The sequence below is a fragment of the Chionomys nivalis genome, chromosome 16 (genome assembly GCF_950005125.1).
Source record: "Chionomys nivalis chromosome 16, mChiNiv1.1, whole genome shotgun sequence".
Taxonomy (NCBI): Eukaryota; Metazoa; Chordata; class Mammalia; order Rodentia; family Cricetidae; genus Chionomys; species Chionomys nivalis.
In genome coordinates, this window is record NC_080101.1 from 15551725 (window position 1) to 15577444 (window position 25720).

At 46.0% G+C, this 25720-nt stretch overlaps 1 protein-coding gene across 5 annotated transcripts in view; it reads right to left on the reverse strand.

Annotated features, from left to right (window-relative positions):
- The window catches only part of Palm2akap2 (PALM2 and AKAP2 fusion), a 409534-nt gene that overhangs the window by 192284 nt on the left and 191530 nt on the right, over positions 1–25720 (reverse strand). For all 5 annotated transcript variants that reach the window (XM_057790936.1, XM_057790937.1, XM_057790934.1 and 2 more), the window contains exon 4: positions 21949–22079. In XM_057790936.1, the coding sequence (XP_057646919.1) occupies positions 21949–22079 (131 nt within the window). The remainder of the gene's footprint in view (positions 1–21948; positions 22080–25720) is intronic.

The following is a 25720-nucleotide window of genomic DNA, read 5'->3' on the forward strand; positions in this document are numbered from 1 at the left end:
TCCACTCAAGTTTTGCTTCCTTCTGCAAGTCCTCCTTGGACATGGCCTCCTCGCTGCTTTATCTCATGGATGCACTTCTACCCGCTGGATTTTCATGGATCTGCGGCTCCCTCCCTCCCCAGCAGGAGTTAGCGAAGAGCTGGAGGAAAATTGCTACCCCTTCTCCTGCTTTGACTACGGCTTCTAGCATTTCGCTAGCCTTGCAGAAGATGTGGGGCGGATCCATTCATTGGCAGTTCCCCATGAATGCTGATTAGACACCTGGTTTCCAGGAATGCATAAATGGTTCTCAAGCAGACACAGCCTCTAGATGGGACCCGTGCTTCATTTTCTTCTGTAGAAAATGGCTCTGGAAAGAACAAACTCAAAATAGTGACACTTCTGGCTTAGTTGAAAAAACTGATTAAGAATCTGTCTGCCTGTGGGATAATGCGAAAGGGAACTGGAATATTCCTGTGATTTTCATTTCTTTCAAAAAGACTTACTTTTTTTAAAGTAAATGTAAGCCCGTGTATCTGCCCCTGGGTTTGTGCATTTAAGTGCAGGTGCCTGTGGAGCCCAGGGGCGGCGGATCTCCTGGAGCTGTAGTTAATGGCAGGTGTGAGCCCTTGGATGAGATGGGTTTAAGGTTAAACCCTGGTCCTTTGTAAGAGCAGTGTGTGCGCTCTTAATTGCTGAGCCGCATCTCTGGCTCCCGCTTTTTCTTTCAGATACCTCCAATGTATAATTTCACCTGACTGCAGGTATGTATGTCTTTACATGTGTAATCAACTTTTTTTTATTCCCTCTGGGATCACCTAAATAAAAGTATAAAGTCGAGGTGACCTGAGAAGCGGGTACTGGGCCAGAATGATGGGAGTGTTGGCATGTACTTCATTTGGCCCCATGATTCCCTTTCATTCATGTGCCATGGAGGAAGTGGCTGGGTTCCTAGACCAGATTGTGAGAATTGTTTACGTGGTACATTCTTCTCGTCCAAATCCCTGTTTACTCACTATTTGTGTCTAAATTCAGCACTCCATGTTAGCTCTCCTGCTGATTCAGGATTTCCCATTACGGTGTGTGTGTGTGTGTTCATTCAGATAGCTTCATCAACACATTTTCATCTGCTATATATATTAGAAGTCACTCTTGGGGAGACAAGCAGTGCTTTCAAGCCTCCAAAGTTAGAATGTGAAGACTGACTTGGGACTGGGGAGAATGGGTTGCTCTTCCAGAGGACCCAAATTCAATCCCTAACATCCATAAGGTGGTTCACAACCATCTCTAACTCCAATCCCAAGAGATCTAAAACCCTTGTCTGGTCTCTGTGGATACGCGCATGTGGTATACATTCACACACACACAAACATACACACACACATTTAAGTAAAAATTATTTAAAAAATAAGGATTAAAAGAGATCCATTGGAAGAAATGATTATTTAGAGTCCAACACAAGCAGTGGTGAAAATAGCTAACATTCTTTGAATATTTCACAAGCTAAACAGCACAGGAATGACAGACACAGTTCAGTTTTTTACCACTCTACCCCACCCTTGACTGAGGATGAGCCTGAGGCCGAGAGAGGCTAAACAGCTATGAGCGTCACCCATCAGATACAGAGCTGGGTTTGCTGGAGCCTTGAAAATCAACCGCCACTCAACACAACCCCGTTTCCAAAGAAGAAATGAAACATTCCCGTCCTAATGGCTTTCAGTACCTCCTCACTTCAGGACAGAATTGGCTCTTTCTAACGCTTGAAACACAGAGAGCTGTGCTGGTTGAGGAGGGAGCGGACTGAAACCTCTATCCACACCATCTCTTGTCCTGGCTTGGCTGTTCCTTGGAACAGAAATAGAATCTGGGTACCACTCCCTCTTGAAAACAGCATCTAGTGTGTTATCGGCTGCCTCCACAACGCTGGGAAGAGCATTCATCCACAGTCAGAGCTCACATTCTATTGCAGAACGAGGGTTTGAGAAAGAAACCCTTTCCTCCGGTGGCCACCTGCACCATGGGCATCCTTGAGCTGCCTAACCAGCTACCAAAGGACAAACAGAGCCTCCGCTACTTGAGTCCCAGAAGGGAGGATGTCAGCCACTCAGAAGGTATAGAAGGTTCATTGAACCTGAGGCTCAGAAAATAGCCACAGTAGGGGGTGGAGGGAGGAGAAAGGAGGCTAGGTAAATCCAAAGAGACTTCCCTGAAGGAAACGTCATCAGAGCACTCAGGTGTTTCTAGCCATGTTTTCTGGGCTTGCCATCACCAGGTGGCAGCTCCTCTCCAGTGGAGTTTTGTCTCTCCGCTGGGACAATTCCAAAGTTATTCTAAGAGTTCCTGCGCACAGCAGATCAAGCCAATCAGGAAGCTACCCCGAATGTGCTCAGCCCAGCGGGTTGTTTCCCACTTGGACACTTCCTGGCATTGTTCTCTGGCTTGTTCTCAGAGGCATAGAGCTGGGCCCTGCCCCTTCCTCTCAGAAGCTGGGGGCTGTGGTCAGGCCTGTGGCCCAGCTGTGGGTTGTCCTATGTGAGGCTCTGGGACCAGACATCTGGCAGGGGGGGAAAAGTCTGTTCTGAAAAGAGCGCCTAGCCCAGGTGAGCGGAGCTGAAATTACAGTTTGTAAAGGACGGGGCTCTGGGATTTTGAGAGAGAAGTAAAAAATGATCAGTGTCATTCATCAATGTTTACCAAACGAGTGACGAGCTAGAGGCAGGGCCTGCTGCTGGGTCTCTACATGGCGGAACACATCCTCTCAAGAGGATGGTGTGCTAACAGTTGTGACATAGCATTTAACAAAGCCTAGTTAGGAAGTGCTGTGGGACTGTGTCTCGGTTAGGGTTTCTATTGTTGCGGAGAAATGTCCAGATCAAAAAGCAAGCTAGGGAGGAAAGGATTTACATGGCTTACATTTCTGTATTACTGTTCATTCCTGAAGGAAGTCAGGACAGGGCAGGGACCTGGAGCCAGGAGCTGATGCAGAGGCCGAGGAGGGTGCTGTTTACTGACTTACTCCTTAGGGCTTGACCAACTTGCTTTCTTTAGAACCCAGGGTCATCAACCCAGGGCGTACAACCCACATTGATCTGACCCTCCCACATCATTCATCAATCAAGAAAATGCACCATGGGCTTTACCTACAGGTCAAACTAGTGGAGCATTTTCTCAATTGAGGTTCCTTCTTCCAAAATGACTCCAGCTTGTGTCAGGGTGACATGAAACCAGGCAGGACAGACTTCAAAAAAGCCTAGAGAAATGCAGGGCAGAATTTCATGATCTTGATACATAACATGGTCTTACGGGATGAAAAAAATTGCTGAGGCCACAGAAGCATTTAGAAGGCATGCCAACCAAAGTGGCAGCATGGTCAGAGGAAGCAGAAGAGCATAGGGAAGGCTCAAGGGTGTGAAAGAGAATCTCTGAAGAGATGGACTACAACTGGTTACTCAGGGCCGGAAGTAGTGGGAGGGCTTAGGAATGAATGACACACTAAGAGGATTTATCCTGAAAGGCAGCAGGAAATCTAAGTTTCTTGTTTATCTGTTTTAAAGAAGGAATGGAGGTTGGGGGCTGGAGAGAGAGCTCAGCAGCAGTTAGGAGTGCTTGCTGCTCAACCTTGAAGATCTGAGTTCAGATCCCAGCACCCAAGTTAGGTGGCTCACACACTCCAGCTCCGAGGAAGCCAACGCCCTCTTCTGGCCTCCATGGTCACCTGTACACATGTATGTACAAACACACAGACACATATACACATACATAAATGAAATAAGAAAAAAAATTTAAATAAGAGATTGGCTCAACTATGCTGCGTCATGTTCAGCATAAACCATAGCTTCATTTGCTGGCTGTTATAAAGACATTGACGATTCCCTAACCAAACTCTGTGTGCTAGTATAGCCCCACAGGTTGGGCTGAGAAAAACATTAGGCAACATTAAACAGTAAAACTGTGTCTAAAAATAAATGGGGTTGCATAGTGTTTAGAATTTGTGCGTGTTCAGAAAGACCTGGGGTTCCTCCTTCTCAGCTTCACCCAGTCAGTCACCTCAGCCAACTGGTCCAAGGCCCACAGGGCCCCCTTCTTGAGAAAGCAGAGGAAATTCGACTGTAGGGGGCAGATTCTCCAATCTAGAGATCTAAGGCTGAGTGTCACAAGCCCCTAACTTAGAGTCTCCCAAGACCTGAAATGGTCTCAACTCCACAAGTTCCCACAACAAAAACAGTAAGCCCCACTTTAGATGCCGCTCTGCGCTCTCACGGCGCCACAGTAGGCAATGGCTGGAGCCACAGTCTGAGGGATGATTGTGGGGTCTTAGCAAACTCAGACTTCTCTTCTAGCTTGAGTCAGCGGCACCCCGCAGTGCGTCCTGCGAGGGCAATGGACGCATCTCGCTACCCAGCACTGCTGGCCGCCTTGGAGCCTCTCGAACGTCTCTCTGTCGTTTTTCTCTCTCACAGATAGAACAGAAATATTCTATCTTTAAAATGCCAGAGAGTGGGTCTATCGGGCTCTTTTCTGGGCCTTGGGATTTTGAGGTAGAAGCAGCAACGCCCTGGCTGGGGCTCATGTGTGCCCCCTAGCGGCTAGGAGACACAAAGGCCTAGGATGGACGGGGTTTGGACAAAACCAGCTGGTCTGAGCCCAGCTTAAGTGAGCTGAGATGACCACTGTCTTGTTGCCATATTTATTACGGTTTTTGAATCAAGCAAACAAACAAACAAAATAACTTCATGAAATAGCCATACAACTTTAATTCTAGTGACCTTTGCCCCATAGACGTCACTCTTGCTTTGCAACAGCTATTACGATGAGAACGTGATGCCGAGATAGACGTAGATGTCTGGGTTTCCGGCCCGCATGCTCTGTAAGGGTACAGTTTCCTCCATACCAGGAACTCCCTGATGGAAACTTCCAGATGCAAAGTGACTCATGAGCAGGGATCAAAGCCAAAGTGAATGGGACTCCTTAAGCCAAGTTAGAGTTTTTGTTAAGAGGTCCAAAGGAAAACAATGCCACTTAAGATTTCTCTGGGGCTGTGCTAGACACGTAGCTCAGAGGTGGAAACCCTGGCCCAGCGTTTGTGAGAACCTAACTTCCATTCCAGAAGTGGAAAAATCAAAACAAAACAATTTGCCTATAGACTTAAGCTTTTCGTTGTCGTCTTCTGCCAGAGAGACAACTTGATAGGACATTTCAAATGTAAATCCTGGGGACAGGGAAACAGGCTGGACGTTATTTTTCAGAAATGCTTGACATTTTGAATTTCAGTTTTTGTAGAGTCTTCGTGTAGCCTGAGTTGGTCACAATGTTCTAAGGGTGACCTTGAACCTTTGATCCTGTCTTCTCCACGGACCAAGTGCTGGGATTACAGGCATGCACCACTACTCCTGGCTTTGGTTTCAGATTTTGGAATACGTGTTCATGGGTAAGGAGATTTCTTGAGGACAGAATAAAATCTTAGTTATATTTTTCATAAGCTTTATTCACAAGCCTGATGGCAATTTATACATTCACTATTTTAAATCATTTTGTTTAAATGTTTAAATCAATTAAACAAAGGCTCTTGCTATGGGATTTTCCAATTGTGGTATCATAGCGACACTCCAAGGAGTTTCCAACTTTGGAGGATTTTAGATTTGGGATTTGGGGATTGAGGATGCTAAAACTGTGGGCATAGTGTGCTAAAATTATGTAACATACACATACACACAAACACACACTGTTTGGTGAGACCTTTCAGCTGCCTTCCTAATGCTGGGGTTACAGGCGTTCACTAGAGCAATAGATAGCCTTCCCTGGCTTCTTCCCATTGACTTCTGCACCCCAAACATGGTCATCTCCATATTTGTCAGTTCCACACCAGAAGTAACCTCCCTCTCTGCCTTTCCTGGCTCCTGAAACTGTTTAATCACCTGCTGAAGGCACAGGGAAGCCTCAGCACAATCCCAAACAAAACTGAGTCCAGGGAAGACCAAACTTAACCTCTAAGTGAGACAGGTGCTTGGGTGTGGGGGGTCTCTGGCGGAGGCCGTGACCCAGCATCACATGGTTTGGTGTGAACAAACAGATGCACGACCACACGGGCCACACTCGAAAATGTTCGCATGGCCATGAAACCCACACTCTACCCAACAATGGTAAGAATGGCAACGGAGCACTTCTCCACGGACACTTTTGAGTGTAGAGGCGCTTTTCACAGTGACTGGTGATTATTCTATCCCAGCATTAAAGAGCAGAAAATTGGGATTGAGAGAGAGAGAGAGAGAGAGAGAGAGAGAGAGACTGACATCCAAAAACATGTCATGTCAGTGTGAATTCGTACAGCCTCCTTGCTTGCTTTAGGCAGGGGAGCTAGCAGGGTACCCTGCAAATAAGCTGGGTTAGGAGTCTCACTAATCTGAGGTTAAATTTTTTTTGATTTATTTACTTTTTCTATTTTATGCGTATGGGTGTTTTGTCGGCATGTATATTGATGCACCACATTCAAGCAATAGTAGACTCAGAGGCCAAATGAAGGTAGAAGATCCTCTGGAACTAGAGTTATAGATCGCCATTGTGCGGGTTCTGGGAATCCAACCCACGTCCTTTGGAAGAGCAGTCAGTGCTCTTATTTGCTAAGCCATTGCTCCAGCCCCCAATCTGACTTTTATAAGCAGCCCTCTGCCCTTTCCTGGCTGAAACACTGGGTAATCAATCAATCTCTCCCTCAGTTTCCCCATTTATGAAATAGTGGCAGCTAGGAATATGAAACTAAAAATTATGAAGACTAAATGAATTTGAGTTTAAAATGCTAAGGCTACTGCCTGTTATGGGTTAAGAACTGTTTAAAGGTTTGTTCTGGTCAATTCCAGTGCTTTAATATTTAAAAGCTCATCTGTTAAATGTAGCCCACACTGCTTCATAGGACAACCCAAGCATACTGGTTTATACATTCATAGTCGCCTTCTTAAATCTGTGTTTTCTGTTCATGGCCTAAAAGATTCAGGAGCATCTGCAGCTTCTAAGGTTAAGCTGAATTTCCAGAGAGCATGAGGGTCTATCAATTGAATGCTTATGGGAACATTCAAGGATTGAGAATGGCTTCGAGAATGGTGAACGGCCACTGGATACATGTCTAAATGTCTACATTACTAATCGGGCTGGGCTGGGAGGGATCCTGGTGGTAGGCCACTTTGCCTAGCATGTGAGAGGCCCTGGGTTCGCTTCTCAGTACTTCAAAGATAAAAACAAAATAAGTTTTAAAATTCCAGGAAATCATATTCGGTTTCTCCATGCCGGGCAGGCTTGCATGCTTGGGAGGCCATCTAGTGGTTGGGAAAGTCACCCCATGAACTGAAGTACGTGGGAAACTGTGTCTCTTGAAGATTTGGTCCTGTGTGATTACTTGGGAAGACAAAGTTCATTTTATGGAATCAAAATGTCCTCAGCCCGAACTGCTGTATAAATATGTCATACTTGGAGGCCAGCGCTTCCTTCCTAGGGTTGCATGCAGAAGGCTCCAGCCAAGCTATATAACCATGAGCCTGGCTTGTATCAGCAGTTAACTGTGAAAGTTGCTGGCCAAGAGCCCCAGAGATTCAAGCCCTGAGAGGCAGAGGCTGGAAGCATGGGAAATATCATCACTGAGACGTGACTTTAACAGGGTACACGTGACAAACAGGAATATGGTAGGTAGGCCAAAAGGCCAAGAATGAACAACACAACCCACGGCCCTGGGATCCAGAACAGCCAAGCACTTCCCAACACAAGGAGTCCTTCCTACTACAGAAGATGCCAGTTGGTGCTGATGAGCCTGATGCTCAGGGCTCTTCTGGCAAGCAGCAGGGTGTGCCCAGCACAGTCCCTGTTCCTCCACGCTGGGTCAACATGCATGTCTCTACCCTACTCCCGCATATATGTTCCTTGTCTCCTATTTGAGGAACAATTTTTATCTGTACATCTTGTATAGTGGTCTAGATGAAGAGCGACAATCAGTTCATGGGGCCAAACACAAGATGCTAATGAAGTCTACAAGAACCTACTAGCCTCTGTCATCTCAGTAACCCCAGCACCCAACACAGAGCCATGCATGAAGCATGCCTGGTATCTATGGAGACAAGTGAGGACCTGCACCCACAGATGCACATGCTTTCATCCCTGCATTCCCTTCTCTGTACCACGGAAAGGCGCTGCTGCTCCCTAGAGACAGAAAGATTCTTCCCAACAGCAATGGCTCCTGTGCAATTTCGGATTTACAATCTAACCAGGGCCTAGGACACAGTAAAAGCAAGTCTGAGGCAACTTAGATTTTAGACTCTTAGACTGGTTCTGGACCCCGACTCTGTGCGTTGAAGAACTAAATAAATTCCTAGGTAACCCTAACTTCACAAAACACTGAACTCGACAGGAAATGGTGCCTCTCAAGACATCAGTGATGGGAGCTTGCCTAGTCAGGAACTGTCTACAGCATCCTGGGGTATCCAGCAGCATAACTACATTAGACTGATGGTTTACCAGATAGCCTTTCAGATGACTAACAGATGAGCTGGCTTTGTAATGAAAGGATGTCCCTCTCATGAAGTCTCTGCTTCTGGCCAGAGAGGCCCAGAATCCTCAGGGAACCACCTCCCTGATGAATCTGAAGAGGTCAAAGGGCAGAAGCGGAAGGAGGCTCTTATGTGCGAAGTCACTAGACCTTTCTTGTCACTCCGCTGTACATCAGCAAATGAAATGCTCATTGGTGAGTGCGGTTTGCAGATGAGTTAAGTAGCTCATCCAAGCTCTCCAGCAGTTAACGAGATGTGCAGCTTTGGTCTGGCACAGAAAGATGAACCCCTGCTCCATGCTGGAGGAGGAGGAGGCCCTCATGCCATGAGGGCCCATAATACCGCTGGGATGGAAAGAAGAAATGGGGGGGGGGGAGAAGGACACAGCTGAATTGGTTGTAAGGCTTTAAGTTCACCTTCTCCACAGATGCTTCTGATGCTGCCTCTGACTCAGACACCATGACCTCAGGGTTTTTTGAATGACTGGTTTTATTTGTGTTCTGGTGTCCTGGCACACCCATTGTTGGTACACCGTCTTCCTCAACCCTGCCAAATTCCACTTAAAACAGCATGTTGCCCAGTTGGTTCCCAGGCTGCCCTTGAATTATTTTCCTGACCTTTCCTTGAATGGAAGCACAGAGCAGTGACCGAGCTCCACCAATGGGTTATGGTAACTCTGAAACTTTGTTTGTTTGTTTCTCAAGACAGGGCTTCTCTGTAATAGCTCTGTCTCTCCTGGAACTTGCTCTGTAGACCAGGTTGGACTTGAACTCACAGAGATCCACCTGCCTCTGCCTCCCAAGTGCTGGGATTAAAGGTGTGCACTACCACCGCCTGGTTCATTATTCTGAAAATCTTAATAGTGTTGCTTGATCTCTAGGCTAAATTTTATCTCCCTCCACCCAGCACCCCAAACCCTCCATGACCTTCTCTTATGATCTTTTTCTTTGGAACTCCTTCCGTGGTTAGGCCTGAGATTACCACCTTTTAAAAGGTTAATAGAACCTGCGAGAAGAACCAGTCTATGGTCAACCATTGTTGTCATGGAAGATGCACCATGTGAGCACAGAGATGCTGTTCACACTTCTGCTGCCATGCTTCCCCTCCTCTTGAAGGAGAATCAACACAGCAGAGATAGCAACGGCCTCCAAGAGAATCTTGGCCCCATCAGCTGTTTATAGCAGGTGACAGAACTGGGAATAGCCCAGTGAGCTTGGTCTGCACACAACACCCATAACACCCTGCCCACACTGCCAGCTGAGCTCCATTCCCACATCCACAGGGCCGCCATTTCCTAAGCATGACATCATGCCTCAACTCAAATCTAGATCTGGGATCTGGGATCTTGCTTGGGCCTGGAAGGGACCAAAGCCTTGCTGAGGTCTAGGAAGGGTTTTCATTTTCTAGTCTGGTTCCTTCAAAAGCTAAATTTCAGCTCACATTCTGATACAATCTTTACAGTTTGTGTTCTCTGACCCTAAAGCTTCCTTCCAATGAAATCACACTGAACTTGACTTGTTCTTTGTTTGTGTTTGTTTTTTATTTTGAATGGGTCAGTCACGATGTTAAAAGACTCCAGTATTTATCATCTAAGACTGTAGCTTTGTGTGGTGGCTTGTGCACAAAATCCCAGCACTTGGGAAGCGGAGGCAGGATGCTGGCCATGAGTTTGAGGCTGGCCTAGACCACATAGGGAGTTCCAGGCCACAGTGAGCTACAGCATGAAGTCTTGTCTCAGAAAAAGAAGAAAAATGTTTCTATGTGGTGATAAAATCACCGTCTCCAGTCAAGGGCAAGTTCATTCTAAAGCTCAATTATGGATATGTGCGCTCCACAGACCCCCATCTAGTAACCTCAATTCAAGCCGATGTCCAGAAGCTCCAGGAGAGCTCTGAAAATGCAAAGTTAAGGAAAACACAGTCGTCTCCCACTATGACTGGGATAACAGGGTTCTTGAGAATGACTGTTCTTTCCATCCCCATATCTCTCTAACCTATCTTGGCATGAGCATAAGCATTTAATTGACATTCACTAGGTGAATGAGTCAATCTTTCTAAGATTAAACTCAGCCAACTTCCAGGGAGATAAAAGCTAGATCTTAAGACTCTAAACTTCTACTCTCTCTACCCTGTCTCCCTTCAGGAGATGTGGCTGCTGCCTTCCTCCCCCATCCCCCCTGCACCGACTCCATTTCTCTCTCTCTCTCTCTCTCTCTCTCTCTCTCTCTCTCTCTCTCTCTCTCTCTCTCTCTTCCTTTTCACTGAATAAACCATATCCAAACTCCCCAAAACAAAAACAAACCAGAAAAGACTCTAAACGTCAACCCCAAGGACGGATACAGTCTCTCTCAGCACCTACTGTTTGTGTATTCCATCACTGGCTCCCATGGTGCTTCACAGGTCCTTATTTGGTAATTCTAATCCAAACAAATGTTACATCAACCACTTCTGAGCAATGTGGCTGTTTTTGTCCCTACTTCTAGATAAATTAAAACCATGTCCAGACTAGCATCTCTTTCCTTTAGTTCACGTCACGACTGGAGAGCAGTCAGAGGAACGGAGGCAGGTAGAGAGGCAGATAACCGCAATCCTAGCTCTCAGGAGGCTGACAGGGGCCCTGTCCCTTGAACTTCCTTTTCTCCTCCCCGCCCCCCCTGTAAATAGACAGGAAGACTCTGAGCCACAAAGTGTACTAGGATCTGAGAGTACAAAGATCAGTGCTATGTTCTCAGTAGCTCCTGGGGACCTAGGCTAGTGGAGGAAAGAAACACTGCTCCTCAGATGCTGATGTAGTAAGATGCCTTTGGGGAGCGTTAAACAAGCCTTAAACCATGAAATCACCAGGGCTCACAGAGAAAGCATCTTTTCTTTCCCACTTTCCTTTTTCTTTCCGTGGATTTTTTTCCCCTCAAAACAGGGCCTCTCTATGTAGCCCTGGCTATCCTGGAACTTGCTATGTAGACCAGGCTGGCCTCAAAATCACAGAGATGCCTGCCTCTGCCTCCCGAGTGCTGGGAGTAAAAGTGTGTACCAGCAGGCCTGGCAGAAAGCAGCACCTTGAAGAATGGGCAGAAGTTAACAGAGAGGGCTGTAGCTAATGACCTTCAGAGAACTGCAGATGGCTACCGGATGGCCAGCGATGGGAGGGACCATGGGAGATAAGACCAAAGAAGCCAGCAGAAGTCCCTGTCTTAGTGGTTTTCTAAGCCACATCCGGGAGTTAAAACTTCACTTTATGGCCCAAGGGGAATAGAGGGAGGATTTTAAGGAGGAAAGTGACATCATGACGTATAAATTTGTCCTTCTGGAGTTGAGCAAGAGGCTATTGGAGTCATCACAGATGATGATGATGGACTGGACTCAGGCTATGTCAGTAAGAAAGGCAAAAGTCAAGAGTTACAGAATTATGCATGTTGTAAAGCAACAGATCAGGTGTGTGTGTGTGTGTGTGTGTGTGTGTGTGTGTGTGTATGTGTGTGTGTGTTAAGGGTCAAGAACAGTACTCCAATTTTTGTCTTTGCTCCATGCTAGAGGAGGAGGAGAAGGCCCTCATGCCATGAGGGCCCATAACACCGCTGGGTTGGAAAGAAGAAATGGGGGAGGGGAAGGACACAGCTGAATTGGTTGTCAGGCTTTAAGTTCACCCTTTTTTTTTTTTGCCTTAAGGGCAAAGTATGCAACCCTGCAAAGGTGTGTGGTCTCACCTGAAATCAGAGGGTGGAAGGAACCCTCAGATGAACTTTCAAGCATCGGAATCTTAAACAATGAAAAGTCAAGCTCATTCTTCTTCCCTAGACCAATTTCTCTCTCCAGGCTCGCTCCTACAGCCTGACAAAATTCCTTGGGATGTCCCCAAGGAAAAGAAGTCTTGTTCTTTTGTTTACATTTACAGACTCTTTTGGGACGTTCACTCATTTTCTCAGGATCACAAACCAAGATATCTGCAGGACTAATATTAAAACATCAGTGTCTTGGGTTCCCACACACCATTTAGCTGCTCAGAGTTCCCGGGATGGAAGGCTGACATGGTCCACATCGCGACTCTAGAACAGCTGCGCAAACCATCCTTAGGATGCCAAGGTGGATTATGGGAATCTGTGCCAAGGGCTGAGGTTCTCTGTGGCATTGACTCCAGGTAAAGACTGGAGGCTTTGAAAGAACACAGAGGACTTGAGCTTAGTTTGCAGGGAAGGCCTGGCCCAGCTGGGCCATCCTGAGAGCCCTGGGGCCTTGGTTGTGCTCAGCTTCTCCACGGTTAACTTGAGAGGTGGGGGAGCAGATTATGAGATAAACAAAGGGGGTATAAAATAATGACAGTGGCGATATTGTATCATTTAGGAAAGAAAATGTGACATGGGGCGCATGGTCACCTCTCTGACATCCAGTTTGCAGCAGGCACACTTCTTAAACATTATGTGGGGACCCGAGTTTACCACACTCTGTCTCAGCTGGTGCTAACATGTGGCTCACGAAACAAGCACGTCACTGTGTGACTGTGACAAAAGCCCCCTTGTCCCTTCCATCAGTTAGAGGGGCTGCTGGAGCTGGAGGGGCAGCCTAGGGGTACAGCATTTACTTACAGCCCTGGATTCAGTCTCCAGCACTGGGGAGACAGAGCACCCCTTCAATGTCACGGCCACATCAAACTGCCATGAAGAAAGTTTCCAAGTGCCTCGTCCATGATTCCCGCCCCTTGATTATCCCAGACTTGCTGAACCAAGAAAGAACCCACGAGTCAAACACATGCAAAACGTGACTAAATTTTTAAATTCTTTGACAGTTTCATTCATGTATACTATGTATTTTGGCGATTTCCAACTTTTTAAAAGCACTGCTTGCGGAGGGAATTCCCATCTCTCTCTTATCCAGTCTGGTCTGCACACAGCAGTCTGCTTTCCTCTCAAATCCTTCTACTCCATTGTCCTGTTCCTTCTGCACTCAGAGATGTTCTTTCTCAGTCTCCATCTGACCTGGCAGGCAAAAACAACCCTGGAATTCCTGCTGAGGGGTGTGTGTGTGTGTGTGTGTGAGAGAGAGAGAGAGAGAGAGAGAGAGAGAGAGAGAGAGAGAGAGAACATGGCAATTCCTGCTGAGGTGTGTGTGTGAGAGAGAGAGAGAGAGAGAGAGAGAGAGAGAGAGAGAGAGAGAGAGAGAGAGAACATGGCACAAAAGTGTAAAAGAGCCTTCCCAGGGTCCCTTGGCAGGAGGGAAACTGAGCAATGCTCTGGAATCAGAACTGCTTCTCAACTTTTCTCACAGGGCATGGCTGTAACCACCTCCCCTTGACCCATTTTCACTCCTGTGAGAGGAGTTATCCTGCCACTGTACAACTGATGGGAGACTTATCTGAGCTCCTTGGTGCCCCTTCTCCATCACCTCAGACCTTGTTTGAGGTGGTTCAAGAATGAGGCAGAGTGAGAATTTTAATGATCAGCAAGGATAAAAGTAGGCACGTATGCTTGTACATATTGCCTCTGCCCCGGGATGTGGCCGAGGGATCCACGAGACAGGAGTCTTTAAAGCAGTGACATTTCTCTCCACCTCATCTGGAGCTACATCTCCTAATGTCACCAAGATGCCACACGGCTCATCTAGGACAACTGATGGCCAATGACATTTCGGGAGGTCTGGCCCTGGCATGTAGAATCTGGTTAAGGCCATGTCACAGTTAGTTTCAGCGGTCAGCTTGACACACCCAGGGAGAAGGAACCTCAGAGTTTAAGGAACTGCCTCCATCAGACTGGCCTGGGAACATGCCTGTGGGTAATAGTTTGGATTACTGATTGATGTAGGAAGGAGCTCACTGTGAACAGTGCCATCCCTAGACCTGGACTATGTAAGAAAAATAACTGGTGTGGGGGTGGCAGAGGCAGGCAGATCTCCATGAGTGTAATGCTATCTTGGTCTACATATGGAGCTCCAGACCAGCCATGGTTACATAGTGAGCCCTTGTTTTAAAACAACCAAACAAAACCAACCAATAACCAACCAACAACAAACAAATAAACAACAACCAACCAACTAACCAACCAACCATCAACCAACTAACCAACCAACCAACCAACCAACCAACAAACAAAAACCAACAGGAGAGTGAGTCTGGGAGCAAGTCAGTAAGCAATTCCTCCATGGCCTCTGTCTGCTTCAGTCCCTGCCTCTAGGCTCCTACTTGACTGAGTTCTTGTCCTGACTTCCCTCAGTGATGGACTGTGATGTCAAGGTGTGAGCCAAATCAACCCTTTCTCCCCCCAGGTTGTTCTGGTCCCTGTTTATGACAGTGACAGACAGCAGACTACCACAGGCTCTCGTGCCACACAGCACAGCAAAAGCGACATTCCTACTCTGAAGTGTCCCCGCAATTCTCTGGGCACCAGCAGTAATCAGACATCACCCCCTTTACCTTTGTATTTCCCTGCTTAAGAATGACATTAGGATGCCCTGAGCAGGTTTTATTCTAGTAGAGAGTCTGTTTCCAAGGAGACAAAGTGGCCTAGCAGTAAGACAAGAGAAGCTTCTGGCCAGCAGGAAGCAAGCGGTCCCGTGAATCCTGTGGTTTTAGAAAGGTCACATGCAGGCCTCCAGTCCTTAATGCGCTGTTATACAAACAAAATGGAACATTGTACTCTGAGTATGTTATTTAAAAAAAAAAAAGTCTCAGAAAGGGAATGAGAACCATGACTTCGGGAAATGGGCTGCTAATTCGCCCATCCCTACTCAACCTTCCTGGTACTGCCCATCTCTCTGTTGTCACTCGCTCGCACTCACTGCCAAGGTTTAGAGTTTCAGCTTTCGGTGAGGGAGCCTAGATGTCGGAGGTGGTTCTGGGTGGGAGAAGGAAGAGCCCTGCGTTAGTGTGCTAAGGAACCGGGTTCTGCAGAGGAAGGGGGCTTAAGCATCTGTACATCTGCAAAGGTACCCAGTTTTGGAGTCTAGTCCCCCAAATGACAATGCTGGAAGGGGGTAGGACCTTTAAAGGGCTGGGCTCAGGTCAACTTGTTTAGGTCCCTGGGAGTCCTGAGTTCCTGTAAGAACCAGGTATTATAATAAGCGAGAAATCCTGGTTCCAGAATCACTGTCCGATCTGTATCCTAGCATGGCATCTCTTCTCATACACACTTCTGCTGTGACATCATGTGACATCATCTAACAAGATGTGAGGCCATCAAGGGATCCTCACCAGAATTGGCACCATGCCATTTGGTGATGGTTTTGTGTGTGTGTGTGTGTGTTTGTGTGTGTGTGTGTGCCTCCCTCTAAAACTGTTAAGACAAACATCTCTTTATAAAGTTGCCAGCCTCAGGTATTACATTGTGAGAGCACCAATACTCTATCTCACACACCACCTGCAGGATGGATGAGGAGTGAAGGGCATTGGAAAAATTATCAATAGAAGCATCAACACTTCCATTCTACCAAGAAAGCAGAAGGGGAGGAAACAATATTACAAGGGATATGCACACAATGCTTTCAGATTTGAAAATTACTATTTTTGAAGTTTGTTGTAGAAAAGAAACTTGGGGCTTGCCATAAACCAAAAGGCTTGGAATCAATTATCAAAGAAGATGGCTTTGCCCAACTCTTTCAACTGTAGCAACTGTCCAGAGGGTGGGAAGCTGTAAGCGTTCCTCATGTTAGGCTCTTCCATGGGCTCAATCTTTGTATGAAATGTGCCCACCATCTTCATCGTTCTGGATTCTACATTACTAGACACCAAACAAGCTGATGCCAACGCAGGGCTTCTCAACCTTCCCAATGCTGTATGACCCTTTAATAACAGTTCCTCACATTGTGGTGACCCCAACCATAAGAATATTTTCGCTGGTACTTCGTAACTGCAATTTTGCTACTGTTATGAATCATAATGCAAATATCTGATACCAGGATATTGGCTACGAGACCTCCAAGTGGGCCACCACCCACAAGTTTAGAACCACTGTTCTAACGACTCCTGGAAAGCCAGTGTGGGGTACAGTGCTTGGGACAGGATGTTCCTGTCACCGAGTCACACTGAAAACCTGGAGTACAGTTTATGAGGTTTTGCGGTGCTGGTATCCGAAGCTGACACAAATTGTAAGCATCCTGGCTTCAACTGTCTATGAAGATGGTCTTTTCTGTGTTGTCCCAGGAAGGTAGGGAGGGGACCAGAGAGAGGCTGGAAACCGCAGGAATAGAGTTTTCATCCCAAAGCAGGGTCCTTTGCAGTGACACTTGCTCCAATCGGAATCGTTTGATTTTGCAGGCTCCCTGTCACTCTTAGTCTTTGAGGAGGGAAAGCTTATCACCTGTGGCTCCCCAGCGCCATTGCAGACTCAGCTAAGAGTCAGCCAGGTAACTGACTCGTGCCTAGAGTCTGTGGCTTTATGAGCTGCCCTAAAAGGACTGCCTTTGCAAAGCCAACACAGCGGTGGGTGTACCAACAGGGTACTTTCCTGTCTCAGTGCTTTACGGCAGGTGAGAACCACTTCAAGGTTCTGTCCTCTAAAGTCAACACCTGTGCTCTGGTTTGCCTTTTGAATTTTGTTGTCTTGGAGACAGGGTCTACTTACACAGCTCTGACTATCTTGGAACTCACTCTGTAGACCAGGCTGGCCTCGAACTCACAGAGATCTGCCTGCCTCTGCCTCCCATGTGCTGGAATTAAAGGCCTGTGCCACTACACCCAGTCTGTGGTTGCAAGATATGCGATTATACTGTGTTAAGATATGTCATTGTGTTGGGTTTGATAAAAAACTGAATGGCCAATAGCTAGGCAGGAGGTATAGCAGGGAATTCTGATCAGAGAGAACTCTGGGAAGAAGAAAGGAGTTGCCAACTAGGCACCGAGGAAGCAGGCCAGGCAGTACGGAGTAAGGGTAACCAAGCCACACGAAAGAAAGTAGATTGAAAGAAATGGGTTGTTATGAGAACTAGTTAGGAACAAGCCTAAGCTAAGGCTGAGCTTTCATAATTAATAATAAGTCTCCATGTCATTTTTTTTTTTGCAAGTTGGCAGCCCAAAGAGAAATCCATTTACAGCCAGTTTTGATTTTGAGACAGGCTCCCAACATATAGCTCAGCATGACGGCCTTAAACCATGATCCTCCTGCCTCCATCTCAAGTGCTGAGATTGTATTACCATGGCTGGCTGGCTTAAATTTTAAGCTCCTCCTAGAGACAGTTTTATAGGCTTTTTCTCTAGTGTTCAGAGGTGGGGTCTTGGGGGTATCATTTAACAAGCTGGCTATGAATCCACGGCACCAGTGTTTAGAGGCAAGACCTTGGGCTCTTACTGCAGATAATGAATTCATGTGCAGAATTTCGCTTCCCAGGGCTTGCGGGATGTCCTCTACCACACACATGAGCTCACTTTCTGCTTCCTGGCTGCCGCAGGCCAGCACCTTTGCTCTCCTATTACATGCCCCACCATGATGCCCTGCCTCACTACAGGTCCAGAAACAATGGAGTCAAGTGTCCACGGATGCAAATCTCTGGAACCCTAAGCCCAAATACATTTCCTACCTTTAATTTGATTTTTCTCAAATATTTTGTCCCAGTGATAGAAAACAGCCAATAACAGATAACTCTAGGCTTTCTACGTGGCCTATCTGGAGTGATTTTGTTACTCGGGACAGTTAGTATGGTCTGGAGTCATTTTTTTTTTGTACTAACTAGAGTTGGGGTATGGTACAACCGGAAGCTATCCCTAGGTCAAGCCAGGGATATTATTAAACTTCATGCAAGGTATAAGATAGCCTCCAACAACAAATAATGTTGGCCCTAAAATTACAGTTGTGTTGTGAGAAACCCTGCTCCAGAGAGATGGAACAGATAGTGACAGGTTCTTTCTGCTCATGTTCAGCTTGCTGTACCTGGCTTTATACGGTTGCATGGGGCCTTCATGCACTATACCTACCCTGCAAGGCGGGCACTGTTTTCATCAATGTACAGTTAACAGAGACATCACATGGTTGGTCACCATCAGCTCATACATGCAGAGTCGGGACTCCAAGTCTGGTCAAATTTGGTGGTGCAGGTTCACCACCACTGTGCTTCCCTGGGAGGCTTTTACATAATGGTGCACCAGCAGAGACTCAGGCTGTGTTCAGGTAAGAGGATACACTGGGGATTAAAGAGCACCAGAAAGAGACCAAAGGGAGCCACCCCCAAAGTGGAGCCTGCAATTCCTGCATGAACCTGTAGGAGGCTGTCTCGCCAGTCATGAAAACTAGTAGCGGGAGGTTGGAGCCTCCACTTCCCAAGTCATGGGAAAACAATATATTTCTCAACGCAAGGCCTTTATGGGGTTGAGGAGGAACATGTTGCCTGTCCATCTTCCTAGAGCATGACATGAATATTAGTATGATTGCACTTAGTAACATATGTCTCAAAAGACTTTATCATAAAAGAACATTTGTAAAGGAGCCAACACTAGAAGGTACAATTGCAGTAACTAGCATATTTATATGTAGTATTGTATGTAGTATATAGTATTGTTTTGGTTTAGGAAAACAGCAACTCTCAATAGGTTGTATTTGGGAGTGTGCTTGCGCATGTGGGGCAGGAACCCAGGCCGGGACAGCAACGGTGGAGCACACCAGCGTGGACTGTCCCATGCCTACTTCAAAAGAACAGCACACCACAGAGCTAAAATAGCAAGTCCAGAGAACACAGTGAATCCCAAGTAAACATCCTTTGTAATTTCAAAGAACACTTCCATGGGTGCTGGTTCCAGAATAGCCATGAGTGAGGGCTGTCTCAGTGGTTGCCAAATCCCATGGCACAATGCACACACACTCAAGCCTAAAGTTTCTACCTGTCTGGAAACTCTTAAGAATGCATTCTGATAAGCATCAGAGACAATCAGAAAAAGTGGACTAACCCACTTGTATCTCGTATCTTGATTTTTTTTTTTGAAAGCTACATGGCCTTCTCCTGCTTAGCAACTGAGATTTCAATATTTTATTCAGTGAATATTTGATGTGACATATTTTCGAACTGACAGCTGTTTGGATGGGTTAGTCATCACTGCAGTGAATCAGTTACTTAGAAATGGGCCTTTTGTTTCCTGAGAAGCTAAACACCTCCCCCATATTCTGACCTGTATCCAAAGCCACTTCCTGCCACCCCAGGGACATTTCTTTGCACAGGTGTCTTTGTTTAAAGGAAGGTTCTCTAGCCAACTCCTCAGATGAGAGAACCTCAAAATGTCATGGTTAGACGATCCCGAGAGACCTTTCACTGAAGAGACGAGGAAAGAGGCCAGAGACCGTGAGAGATTGCCCAGCCACACAGAGAATTGCCCACAGAGCTGAGAGTTCATTCCATTTTAATTTACTATTCCAGGAGATTCCCCAACTTCACTGGAATAATTCCAAGGAGTGAGATAGAGGAGCAAATTTTGTCTCAAGTTATCATTAATCAATGAAATTTAAGAGTCCATTATACCTTTGAATAAGACCTAATTTATGACGGGTAAGCTCCATTGTCAACTAGACTAGATTTCAAGTCACCTAGGCAGTTGGTGAGCCGGGGCTTTTCCCTCCTCTTTCTCTCTCCATCCTTTCTTTTTCCATTTCCATCCCTCTTTTTCTCCATCCACCTATCCTTCCTGAATGTATTAGTGAGGGTGTTCCCAAATGAGACCCACCCTGAATATGTGCAGCTCCAATTCCAGAGCTGGGGACCTCGGTGGAATAAAGGAAGAAAATGAAGAAAGCCAGCAGAGGACCAGCATTCTCTCCTCTCTGTGTCTTTTCTGTCATGAGGACAGCCACGGTCACACGTGCCTGCTGCCGCGATATCTCATCCAAGCGCACAGAGCCTGACAACCGTATAGCGACCCTTCAGAAACCAGGACCCCAAGCAAACCCACCCTCCCGCTCTTACGTTGTTTCTGTCTGGTATTCTGCCACAGCAGTGAGAAAAATCATGAATACATTACTACATTAGAAAGTCGGGGGGGGGGGGGAGCCACAAGGCCTGTTGACGGGAACTGATATGAAACAGAGCAAGCTAGTTGGATCGGGCTGCCTAAAATCTCCAAGAGCACCAGTGTGGGGTCCGGTGTGACTCCAGGACCATGCCGAGACACTGATAATAGTTGACCATGGGATTCCTCAGTAGAATATTCCAACAGGAAGCAAAGCCCACAGATGTTGGCATCTGAGATTTGCTTTTGAAAACACAAGAAATGTGTATAGAATCTGCTTTCAAAGACCCTCATCGGTTTTTTTGTTTTTTTGCCTCATTGATATCCAGCAAGTCAAGAACAGAATGCTGATTGCCACAACCCAGAAGAGAGCAGACAACAGTGACGAGCTATCTCCTCTAGGGGCAAGGCTCTTGCCCTCCTCTTTGGCTGGCCTCAAACTCTCTAGGTAGCAGAGGATAGCCTTCAGATTATAACCCTCTTGACTCCACTTCCCAAATGTTGAGAGTACAGGTGTGCACCACTGTAACTGACATATATGGGTGTATACGGAGCTAGGGATCAAACCCAGGACCTTCTGCATGCCAGGCAAGTGCTCTACCAACTGAGCTACACCCAGTTTGAATGGAGAGTGGGTCTCAGGAAGCCAGGACTGGCCTAAGATGACCTTGAACTGCTGGATTTTTCTGCTTCCACTTCCAGGGTATAGAGACTACAAAAACCACACCGCCATGCCGGGCTTACTTTAGCATTCGCAAACAGAACCGTGTGTCCCTTCTAAGAGCATCTAATATATTGCAAGGGAGTGACTCAGAGCTCAGAGCAGTGGGTGGAAGGCTGGAGCTACAGAGAGATGTTTGGTTGCACAAATTCCTTTATTCGGAGGCTCTGTGACATCCTGTCTGTAAGTCACTTCTGGGTTTTCCTGTTCAGTAAAGATCAGACTCTGGACGGACACCCAAACCTTTCTTTATCCTCTTCCCTCACCTAAGCCTCTGCCCCTAGTGTGCTGTTTGAGTTTTTATTCTTTCTCAATAACTGACTCTTCTGTGGTTTCCCCTTTCAGCTCAACAATCATGATTATGGAAGATGGATTTATTCACCCCCACCCTTTACCCTTCTCTTATCTGTGTTTCCTCCACCAAAAGTTGATCCTCTATCTCCTCTCCTTCATGGGGCGTGGCTACCAGCATGCTTTAGCATCTAGTTTATGGGCAGTTCTAAGTGTAGGCCTGTTTCTGCTCATCTCTCCAGTCCCTTTGTTATTGCCAGAGAAAAACAGTAAGAGCAGCCTGTGGCCTGTTGCTGTGCAGACAATAAAAGCAGATGCATCCCACGTACCGCTTAGAGCCATTTAGCTGAGCTCAACCAATACGGTATTAGCATTATTAGGAATAACACTGATTCACACAGAAGCTAGACAACACCAATATCTATTCAGGAAGGCAAATCTGCAGCCCCAGGAAAGGTCGAAGCACAGAGGAAGTGGCTCCTACAGGAGAGCAGCAGTTACTGCACACCGGGAATCACCTACCTCTGAATGTTATCTTCAAGCTGCTTGACTTTGAGCTCATCCTCCTCAGACTGCCGCCTCCTGGCTTCCTCCTCCTCCGCTGTTCCCGCAGGCATACCCTGCAGCAGCCATTTTTCCCGGAGCACTTTGGACTGTGGGAAGGAGGGAAGGCAACAGGTAAGATGACACCTTTGGGCCCACACTTTATCTGGACTGGCAGGTCTTCTCCATCAGATCCACCACTTAACTGTTCAGCTTGACCACTGGCTGACTCCCTGCCATGGCTGTCTACTTCTGCTTGGCCAAGCAACCAGGATTCCTGGACTGTGTTTTTTCTACATCTTTTTGTTTTGTTATGTTCTTAAATTCAGTTGTGTAATTATTGAGAACCTACCCAGCACTAGTCTGGTTGCCAAAAACCAACCAAACAACAAGCCAACCAACCAACCAAACAAACAAACAAAAAAACCAATTCCTGCCTTACACACCTTCTATTCCAGTAAGAAGAGAAAGAAGGCATAGTTTCTGCTTCCATATGCAGATACATGCATATGTGTGTATTTCCATATGTATGCTCACACACATGCATGCACATATAGATGCACCCCCACAATGACTCTGCAAATTCAGGAAGTAGGGAGAGGAATAAAGAAAGCATTGCTGTATTTATGAGCTGGGTCTCGAGGGCTTCATTGATGAGGTGACATTTCAGCAGAGACCTACATGAAGTAAGGCACCGGCCTTACTGATGCCCTGACCTGGGGAAAGGATGACCTTGAGAGAGTGTGTTGGTGTCTGTGCTTTCTATTATTAACCATTCTTTTTTTAAAAAAAAAAGTCAAAAATAGAGTAAACATAAAAAATATATATCCAGATTTAATAATCGTGAATATCTTGTCATATTTCCACATTATCAAGGCTTTTAAACGATTTGTTTAAGTTTTTTAGTGTGTATGTGTTTATATGTGTGTGCACATATGTGAGTGCAGGTGCCCTAAAAATCCAGAAGAGGGCGCTGGATCCCGTGGAGCTGGATTTACAGGCAGTTGTAGTGAGCTGCGGCGTGTGGGTGCTGAGAGCCAAACTCAGGTCCTCTGTAAGATCAGTATGTGCTCTTAACCACTGAACTATCTATCTAGCCCTGCCGTTAAAGTATTTTAAAGCAAATCTTGAACACCATGACATCTCTCCCATTGATATTTGAAAAAATATTTGAAAAAATGTCCAAAAAGACAAGGATATTTTTCTATGCAACTTTAGCCCCATTGTAAGATTTTCTAAGCCCATGTGACATCCAGTCCATATCGAAATGGTCTTTTTAAAAAGTTCAATGTCCTCTTAAACTTTTAGTAGCTGGGTGTGGTGGCTCATGCCTTTAGTCCTAGCACTCGGGAGGCAGAGGCAGACAGGTCCCTGGGAGCTCAAGGCCAGCCTGGTCTACAGAGGGAGTTCCAGGACAGCCAGTGCTGTTACACAGAGAAACCCTGTCTCAAAACTCACCTATCATAAATAAACAAACAAACAAACAAAACCCTTCAGTGACTCACATGCATCCCTAGAAGTGTCTCTAATGTGTTAAATCATACACTCCTCCTGTGTCAGCATATGAATATACTATAGAGGGGGACAAAACATTTTCACTTCAGTTCAATCGTTGGGAAAAGATTGTTACTACTCTGGAAGATGAGCTAAGAACAACACAGGACAAGAGCATGTTTGGGCTCCCTAAAATGAAGAGCGGGAGCATAGGTGGGCAAGGCGCTCCCATTTTGTGTCCCCTACGTGGGAAGTAGCAGCTGCAGGATGTCTGCAGAGATGGGTCTTATTCATCACGGTTGAGGACCAGAGAGAACCCATGAGTGGACCAGACTTTACAAGGAACAGAAGGTAACAGAAAAACAAGACAAATGTCAACAATGCCGGACTGTATAAATCGTTGCATTATAAACCATCATAGAAATGTTAATTACTCTCACAGTGTGCTAAGAGACAAACTCAGGGGCCGGAGAAATGGCTCTGCAGTTAAAAGCACTGATTGTTCTTCTAGAGGACCTGGGTTCAATCTCCAGCTCTCACATGTGTCTAACAACCACCTGCAACTCAGGCTCTAAGGGATCTGACTCCCTCTTCTGATCTCCTAAGACCCTAGGTGTGCCTGTGGCACACAGACATTCATGTAGGCAAAACACTATGCCAATAAGATAAAGGTGAACTTATAGTACTCTGGGAGTTTTCTCACATCTAAGTGATTACTGCGTAGCTAAAGCGACTGGAGATATGATTTCCTCCCTACCTTTCATGAGTTTATCCTTCACTCCAGACCATCCATCTACCTGTAATCATACTAGTTATCATTGACTGCATTTGTGGGTGATGGTTAGACTGTGGATAACTTGACTTCTCTAAAAGAAAGTGGCTAAGACTCAGAGTGATACAATAGCTATATTCTACTTTTCCCCATTTCTCTCTGTGTGTATATGTGGCATGCCTGTATATATGCATATTTATGCATGGGTGTGGGCATGCATGCACATGTATATATCCATGTTGGGGCCTGAGGTTGATGTCAAGAACCATACCTAATTGCTCTTTCCACCTGTCCCACAGAGGCAGGGAGTAATCAATCAAACCCAGAACTTCCTAATTTGGTTAGTTTTGCTAGCCAGCTCTCTCTGGGGAATCCAGTTCTGGCTTTTCAAGGCTGGAACTGTAGGCAGGTGATCATGCCACACCTGGCATTTACATGGTTTCTAGGGATGCAAACTCAGGTACGAGGCTTGCACAGAAAGCACTTTTCCCACTGAGCCATCTTCCCAGCCTGGTATCTGTTTTGACTCATTGCTCTCTCATATCCTTTCCCTCCCCCCTTCTCCTAACCCTCAAGTCTTTCCCTTTCCTCCTTGTTATGCCCAATAAGATACTGCTTTGGTTCAGAGGGTTTTTGTTTTTGTTTTCATAATTTGGAAGAAGCTAATCCAAAACCTCTAATGAGAGTGATGGAGTCTTACCCTTCACTCAAATTCAGAGTGCAGTACATAGACATGATAGGAAAAGTTCCAAGGTAAGTACCTTCACTAGTGGATCTTCCTATTGGCCCAGAATGCTTATGTTTTTAACACTGGAGTTTTACACATACAAATAACCAAGAAAAAGCTGAATTAGTGTTAAAGGTTCAAAAATAGTAAAAGATACCTTAATATCTTTGCAATAAAGCTCCTGATACCTTAAGAGCTTTTCAACAAATGATCTTAATGGGTTGACGATGAATATTTTTCTCAGCCACAATTTAGTGTTTGGTATCCCCACCCCCACCACCATTCGTTGTGGTCTTCAAAATGTAACAACAACTTTACAGAGGAGAAAGCTCTGGTCAGAATTGCCTGCCCCTGAATAAGACTGAAGATGTGACACTAGCAATTGTTCCTGACAGTGCTGATCAACACTCCACAATGTGGCCGTCCCAAGGGATGCGTTGTGATACACATGGAACATAGACTCTACCCTGGAAATGTGAAAGGACTAAAAACCTAGCCAAATCGCTGGCCATTCAACCAAAGGGCAAAAGAGGAAAATTAAGTTCAGCCTGGGCTGGTGTAAGACATTCACTGATTTATTTTTTTTAATTCATGCTATCACAAGTCACATTATATGAAAAAATAAAAATAAATCACCATTTCCATAGATTAGAAACCAAAACCATTTTTTTCAAAAGAATAACGATGGCTCTTGTTTCCTGAAATATTACAATATATTACCACAACTATGGGGATTAGATGAGAACGGTACCAGCTCA